This window comes from Echinococcus granulosus, assembly GCF_000524195.1.
Source record: "Echinococcus granulosus chromosome Unknown EG_S00096, whole genome shotgun sequence".
In the NCBI taxonomy this organism is placed as follows: domain Eukaryota; kingdom Metazoa; phylum Platyhelminthes; class Cestoda; order Cyclophyllidea; family Taeniidae; genus Echinococcus; species Echinococcus granulosus.
In genome coordinates, this window is record NW_020170476.1 from 98,318 (window position 1) to 106,677 (window position 8,360).

Here is an 8,360-nt window from a genome sequence, read left to right on the forward strand (position 1 = left end):
TGTATGGTATTTCAACCGCCTTTTATTTTAAGTTAATGCACAATCAGCTGTCTTGTTAATGCCTTATTAACTAATGGTCCTAATGATGATCTTCATACACTGGTCTAACTAAGAGTTTACTACAAGACACACTTGGAAAGGGAGATGAAGTGCTTTTGATGCTGTATATATCACCTAAAGTTAATTTGAGGCTCGACTTAAGAAAAGTAGATGTAACAATAAATAACATTCTGAAAGAGATTTGCAGATGCCAATTTTGCATTTTATTGCCGAATATATTTTCCTGAGACTATGCTTTCTTACGCACTGCCTGCGATGACACGAATGGGCCTCAAAGTATCTTCTGCAACTAATTCCATATGCATATGGCCTTATTTTAATTCAATTCTTTCTAGGGGAATGTAAAATGTCATGAAATGCAGCAAAGTTGTGTTTCAGAGCAAATGTGAACAAATCTGACGTATCCAGACTTGCACTGGCACATAGTTAGATATTGTGGATTTTTCCAAGCCGTCCTGAGTCCACCACATTACCGCATACTTCAGTCTAATCCACGTGAATGCACTGTCACTAACTTTCTACAGATTCGTTAAGATGCTTGAGTATTTAAGAAGGTAATATTACCTAAGGAAAGACTTCCGGAATGGCATTGACTAGTGCTGAAGTGCTCAAAGGCATCAATTTGCTCATCTGTGTTTAGTGACTGCAAACATGGCTGCATGTGTTATTCAACAATTGTAAACGGGGGAACCACTTGTCCAACGCGGTTGCTTCCAGTCAAAAATGGTTTGAAACCGCCGATAAGTGCTCCATATTTTGTCAGATTCCACGGTATTGTGAAGAGCGTTTGGTATTTGCGTGTTTGAGAATGCAATGCGTGACCCAATTAACTGCCGGGTATTCTGGTTCCCTTGATTACCAGCAATTAAATCACAAATGACACATGAATTGGCATATTTGATATTCCAAGCGGTATCAGTTCCCTGCATTTGATGTCTAGTACAAGTGGTAGTCAAATAGGTGATTTAATGAAGTAAAATTGTCACATGTGAACATTACCATTAATTGCATATTACTGGCAGGAGGGACCACATTTTCCCGCACTTCCCGATGAGCCTCAAGAATTTGCGCCTGTTCAGGATATGTAGGCTGATGGCATGTTGCAGTAAAAATTGGAATGAGATGGCTTAAGCCATTCTTGCCGGGAACTAAAGACTTACTTTACTCGCTCCTTTTATACATGCCTGTCGATGACCTTTACAACCTACAAATCAGGACTTCCCTGAACCCACTTTGTCAGGACAGTGTCAACCTCCAAATTTTCATTTTGTTCTTCATGTGATTGGGCATGTAAATTCCAGGAATGTGTACTTTCTTTCCTCTGTCGCACCAGCAGATGTCCTCTACCATGTCAATTAAATCACCCTTTACCGTCCCTTTTTGTTTTTCGACAAAGACACCTCCTGACGCTTAAACCATCGCATAAATGCTTATTTTGCACCTGACAGTCAGCCGCAATCTCTTTTCTCTCTTCACTACACAAGTCCCCTCCTTCTCATCCAGTCATCATACACCCTGTCTTCATGATTTTGCCGCAGCTAAAATAAACTGCCAATTGCTCCGGAAGTAAAAGTGAGCTACGAACAGATATAACCTCGATTTCTGTACCCATTTCCACTTCCAATCATTCTGGTCATTCCAACTGTGGAGAGGGTGATTAAGGGGAGTAAAACATCCAATCTATAACAGTGGTGGCAGCAAAAGCAGGTTTTTTCTCCTCAAAGAACGACACTGACTCTGAAAACTGGCGTAAAATGTCAAATTTAACTCCTGGTTTTATTCTTAACTCTGGAGGAGGCTTTAGATTCTTCGAGCCTTGTCTTGGAACCTTTTATAACCACCGCAGGTGTCAGTATAATTCCCGACGTAGAGTTGGAAGAATGTTTTGCTACCTCAGCTCATCTCCTAATAGAGTCGAAAGAATAAATGACTTACAAAGAGTTTCCTCGTCTCACAAAGCCGTGGACTACGCAGATGGCCTACAACTATTAGCAGAGAAAACTTTCCGTAGCTCGCCACTAGCAGAGGCTGCAGAGTAGATAGTATTTGAGTTCAGATGAGGAGTTTATTTACACATTGTGGTTGGAAAACTTTATAGGCACTGAAATTTACCCACTTTCGTGAGCTAATAAAGTTAGCACAAAAACAGCTTTGGGAATTGGCCACGGTTCCCTGATGTAACACTTGCATCAGACAGCTAAACCAATACTCGAATATCGAGGCCTGTTGCTTTGTGCCTTAAAATAAGGCAAACATCTCGCCTTATCGCATTCGCTAATAAGTGGTTACCATTCATTTTTGCCAGCTCCAGGCAAATTAGATGGGTGTCCTTCCAACTTTCCCCCTGACTCTGTTCCGATTCGATTAGTAGAACATCGTACCTAATTTTTGGTGCTTTGTAAAAAGATTTTGACAATATCACCATCTAGTAGATTAAGATTAGCAGAAGGAATGGAATGAAATCATTTCCTTCCATCGCAGGTAGTGTCGCCTGGATAGAGAAATTTCCATATGTCCAGAATTGGACGCGAATTTTGGGGTCGGTTTTATATGTAGTAATACAGCGGCCCTGAATTTTGCGGAAAGCACCTTTCTCACTAGCCAAAACACGATGGCTACGACGGCTCTTTCTCCAGCTAAAGAAAAGGCTAATAATATTATCAACTCCCAATTGGCTGCCGCACCTATCCCCACGAACATCTTCGATGATCCCTGAAAGCGGCTTACCCATGCCACCAATAATGTGAGGCGAGCGCTTTTGAATTTACTGATTAAGTATTCAAATATATTCTAATAGTGTCACGAAACATACGATCCATCCATCCATTTAAGTAGTGTATCCTCCCATGATTTGCGGAGCACTGACAAGCGAAGGATATGCAAAATTTGGATGGTTGTTCTTGTTACTTTTTCATACTACATCTAGGAACGAACTCTTCCTCTAATATAAAAATTGAGGAGAAACATCCTCGTTAAAACTGAAATATGAAGGAGAGGATAATTAAAATTTTTTAAAATGATGTGAGTACAAATTCTTTGCCTACTTTACGGTACGCATTATGTTGCGTGAAAGCAGTTTTCTGCTGAATATAATGCCGAACTCATTTTCGCAGTCTTGTCATCAAGTAGGAGCCAAATTAAGATGGAGATTTAGTGAACTACTTTTTGGTGCCATTCAACTGCGTCTGCTTGAAGTAGTAGATAACATAATAGCAAAGAATCGAAACTGGTGGTTTAAGGTATCCCCGCCAGAACATTCAGTTTAAAGTCCATCAAATCTAAGCCCCCTCAAAGGCAAGAGTCTCTGCTAATCCAAATATTATTATTCAATGGCTTTGGGTGTAAAAACAAGGAAGACGACTTAGTACCCCAAGTAAATATATCCGCGATCCGGATTTGCATCAAGGCACAGAAGCAGATGCAACGTTGTCTCTGATTGCCTACTTAAAACCCTCCTGGTGACACTTGTAGGCGCTTTATCCTTAGGTCCTTAAAAGGCGATTAAAATAATTCATTTTGGCTTTATGGAAACCGCTGTGTTATGATGAAGCCAGCAGAGTAAAGTGGTATGCTAGTGGACGAATTAATATTACGTAAAGTGGAGGAGTAAAATCACCTGAGAAGATTAAATTTAGGTAAAAAACGATGCATAGTACGCTAAATGAATCCCTATGTTTCCTGCTATTTTTACATAATACAAGACAATTTTTTGCACAGCAAAGTAAGTGTGATTCATGTATCTTGTGGTCAGGAGATAACTGTTTCTATAATTAGAAGATTTGTGTTAATCAGACCACCTCATACACACCTAGCGAAAATAATGTACCATACTGTTATTAGCACCTGCAGTGCGCACTGTGTCTCTAATAGGCCACGCCACACTACTTGTCACTGACTTCCTCGTAGATCAACATGTGCCAAGGGAGCAACTCTGTGAACTTCTGCTTCTGCCTAGCGTGTCACAACTTCTGCTGATGCTTCAAACACGATCGGCGCGCAGTTGATTCGGTTGCAAATGACCGTGGCTGTAAAGAACCACAATGCAAAAAAAAAAGGTACTAGTATCTTCTGTCTTGTCCTCTTGCACAATCGGCTAGAAGTGCGGATTTGGGAATTTTTCTCAAACTTCTCCTAGTTACACTCACTTGCTGCCGACCAAGCTGCCATCCCCAACACACGGCTCAACCGGTCTACAACAACAGGATAAAGGCAAAATGAATTGCTGTAAATTGCATGTCTCAACGCGCCATTTTGATGGTCACTTTTAGTGGTCAAGGTCAAGGTTACTCCTGCAAGAGGAGGTGCATAATATCTGCTATGTTTCCATTGCGTAGCCTCGTTCCACATCGCTATATGGCAATGCTTCTCAAAGACAGGTGCTCCTCTCGCAGTGCTGTATCTCATAGTTAAATCTGCCCATGATCCATCTTTATTTTCCCCCACAGTCTTCAAGTTGTGACCTCCCTCCTGACATATGAATGAGAAAAATGCGCTTGTAACCCCTGTTAAGACATAGAACAACACTCACTGCAAATGTCAAGCATGCTATTCCTAAATCATATCCTACCGTCTTCTGCCTCTGTGGATACTCGCAGTGCTTCTTGCTTCAATGTACTGAAACAGCATGATGCGGTTGGAACCACGTCGATTGGAAAGGAAGGACAGGAATGCTGAAGCCATGAGCAGAAAGAAGGGCGTTTGCAAGTACTTCACAGGTTTCTTCCAAGAAAGTGTTTTGGACCACACCTATGGTGTGTTGCACCTCAATTTCTATGAGGTATCCCGCATGCATGACAAGATTAGGGAAACAGTGCTTACCAATGGGCAATACGCCCGCTTTCAACAGGTTCAGGGTGATTTAGGTGAACAGCTCTAATTGAGACGCCCTAAATTAGCAAGAAGAATCGCTTTAATAAAATATGAACTAGCGTTCGAATAGCCATACTATATTTCAATACGTTAGCGTGATGTTGTAACTCTCATCGAGTGGTAGAAGTTGTTCGCTAGCAAGTCGGCAGCGTTCTTACCTATTTCCACGTTTTATAAAGGGCAGTATGATTTGAAACACGGCAACCCCACATCAGCAAGTGAGCATTCTTCCGCACACGGACCCAAGTCTCGACCTTCACCAATATTCATATTGTTCACTTGCATTCTCTTGAAAGGCTCACGAATATGCCATCTTTCTTGTCTGCGGGCTGTACTCCTTACACTGGCTGGTTTGTACTCGTTTAATGGCAGACACTGAGCTGATGTGTCTTGTGGAATCTCTAGACTGTCAAGATATAGGCACACTGGATCATCGGAGGTCTCACCGAAGTGAGGACTAATGGGCATCTCAATGCAGTGCTACTGATGCCGTCTGTACATCTTGCTGCTCATCTCTTCACCACTAGCAGCTTAGTCGGCTTCACTTGTCGTAAGTTAGAATGGCAGCATTAAAGATGCTACAAGATTCTCTCACAACGTCAAATGAAAAAAGGCGGTAGTTGACACTGCCTCCAAGTGTGGTCCAAGTTGACTGCATGAGCTGCTCTTGGTGAGGAAAGAGGATGAGGTGGATATTCTGTCCACTGTACATTAATGTACCAAATCGCCTCTTTCATTCCTCACATTCACATTATCGAATTGGCCTCTTCCCCAGCACTAAAAGCCTTCGATAAAGACTTGTGCGGTAAACTAATTTAAATGCTAACCAACTTATTTTATTAGAAGAAGGCTTCCTTGTGAAGAAGTAACACAACATTCCTGGTGTTGATGATGCATGTGGCTTAGCACACGGCACGCACCGTCTCATGCGAGGAGATGCCCTGTCCTTTGGTTCTTTATATCAATTACACTCGTTCTCTTGTGTTTCTCGCCACCACAGGAAACCCGACTCATGTTTAGGTGGTTCGCTCAAATCACCACTTCCAGTGCTCACCAACCACCAGGATGTCCTTCAGCAGTGAGTGGTTCCAAAGTTGTCGCTCGTTCATGCTGATGTCAAGAAGGCAAACAACAATACGGAGTAGAGGAAGAAAGATGTATGGTGAGAGCGTGAGCGTGCGCACCCCTCCAAGTGAGTTCACCATGCCTAACCTGCTTCTCTATATCCTCGACTGTCCTACACCCTATCCCGTTACGGAGGCATTTAGGCACATTGAGATCGTGTCAAGTCAGATGTGACACCCGAATTGCCCCTGACAAATTTTATTAGTCACAAATCGCCAAACAAGTCTATACCTTGGTGGATATTTGGAAATCGCAAACTGCAGGAATAGAGAAATAGTGACATCTCTGCTACCTCTACTCATTCTTCATAGACAGCTACGTTAATCTCCTGACATTTGACGTACCAATGACAGTCAGTAACTGCTAATCTTCTGCCGCCTAAGAAAACTCCAAATGAACTTCTGTGAGTATGAATTAAGAGGATTGCTTTATTGCCCAATGTTGCCTGTATACTCTCTTGGACGGGGGTTGGATACCCTCGTTTGATTACAAGTGACTGTTGGAGATGATGAACTACAGAAATGTTTCGCCTACTTGCGACAGCCCACTCACCCACTCACTGTCATTTCCACCTCAGCTGTCCTCTCTGCCTGGCATGGAACCAACTTTACACTCCTTTTCCCCAACAAACACGAGAACTTCAAGCAAGAGAAGGTGTCACCGGAAAGAGTGTTCCCCAGTCGTCATTTTCTCATTTAGCACCCATTCCATGTCGTAACTATTCGTGACTTTATGCGTCCCACAAACCCACGCTTTCCACTTCATTGTTTGACAGAATAATTCAAGGCCGCATGATAATGTAACCATACAATTATTTTCACATTACTCATCATCCCGTAAATTGTTGTGCACAGTGCAAGTCATATATGGAAATGTTGGGTGAAAGAGCCTCCAGTCCATCTCCATCATTATGCCACCACGTGTTGATTCAGTATCACATATGTGAAAGCCAACTTTCTACTGCATCCCCAGCCGACTTTATATATGCAAAAGCTCCTCGTAAAATTAGGGATACAACACTTGCAACAAGTGAGATGTGTGGTGGTATACCGTGGTGTGCAGTGTACCACTCAGGCCACTGAAATCATTGGACTGTGGTAATGCATCAATTAAAAATACGCTCCTTGTCTACATGATGAGCTACTCTCACTAAGTGGTTTAACACCTCATTTACATCTTCATCCCATCCCCATTCTCAATGCAGTTTCTATCCTCCCAAATTTCCTAATAATGCTTTATCATGGAATGGGTGTCATCTTCTTCCGGCATTATCTATCAGCAGTAGCGTTAGTGCGTGAGTTCACAACAGTTTACGGCCATTTTCTGCATAATTAAGAATAGGGAGAACAATATTGTACCAACAGATGTGAAGATAGTGAGAAATGGACATTTTTTCTCCGGAGATTAAACAACTCATCAATGTGCTGCGTGCGGCCACCAATTCTTTTCTCCTTGTCGATTGTTTCTGTACCTATTTTCTTCTTTTATTAAAAGAAAAAAGAATTTACTTGAATTTTTAGAGAAATTACACAATTAAAGTGGTTTCCTGCATTACGTAGCGTGTATGTATCCCTCGTATTCCAAATAGTCCGCTCGCTCTCTTTAGGTAGAATTAGCTCAAAACATCACAGTACTGTTGATTGAGTTGAATATGAATGGGTTGTAACTTCTAAGCACCCACTTTAGCATTTAAAGAACGTCCCATATATTCCCTTAATCCAGAACAACGCCTATCTTTGTGGGCTACTATTCACATAGGAAGCGTCCAGATTTCTCAATGTGGAAAAAGAAGTGGCCGGAGATAACGGGATCTACTTCGTTAAGGAACCGATTTTGGTGTTTTTGTCTCGATCTCCGTTTTATCGCTAGCAAGTGAAAAGAGCGCGGTCATTAAGAGGTCAAAAATCTACGAGAAATTTAAGCCTCTCAATCATGTAATGCCCACATTAAAGCCGTTGGGCTATCGTCTGGAATAAAGGCATCTGTTTTAATCTCATTTACCCTTTAAAAACTTGATTTTAACGCCCATACACCCTAAGGGGATAAAAGCACGCTACACTTCTACCGATTCGTGTAAAATAGTCGAATGCAATAAGCCAACACAAGGCGATTCTACCCTCGATCACTCCACAAGTGCCTCACTTTAGGGCTCTATCTCCTCCTCTACTTTCCGCAATTCACACACACACACAGAGAGATATTGAGAGTGTGGTGAAAATTAGCTTAAACTTTTTTCCTGAGAAGCGCGTTGCCACACATGCACACATCGTGCATCGTACCAACCCACACAAACACGACCTTGAACT

The 8,360-nt window shown here is 42.0% G+C and overlaps 1 protein-coding gene across 1 annotated transcript in view; it reads right to left on the minus strand. All coding sequences in view use genetic code 11, as the record gives it.

The window, feature by feature from the left end:
* Positions 1-6,861, minus strand: part of EGR_08100 (hypothetical protein) — a gene marked incomplete at both ends in the record, with an annotated part of 9,646 nt that extends 2,785 nt beyond the window's left edge. The window contains 4 exons of the mRNA XM_024497349.1: positions 2,134-2,185; positions 2,968-3,001; positions 3,641-3,824; positions 6,802-6,861. Coding sequence (XP_024348220.1) covers positions 2,134-2,185; positions 2,968-3,001; positions 3,641-3,824; positions 6,802-6,861 — 330 coding nt within the window. The remainder of the gene's footprint in view (positions 1-2,133; positions 2,186-2,967; positions 3,002-3,640; positions 3,825-6,801) is intronic.
* Between the last annotated feature and the right edge of the window lie 1,499 nt (positions 6,862-8,360).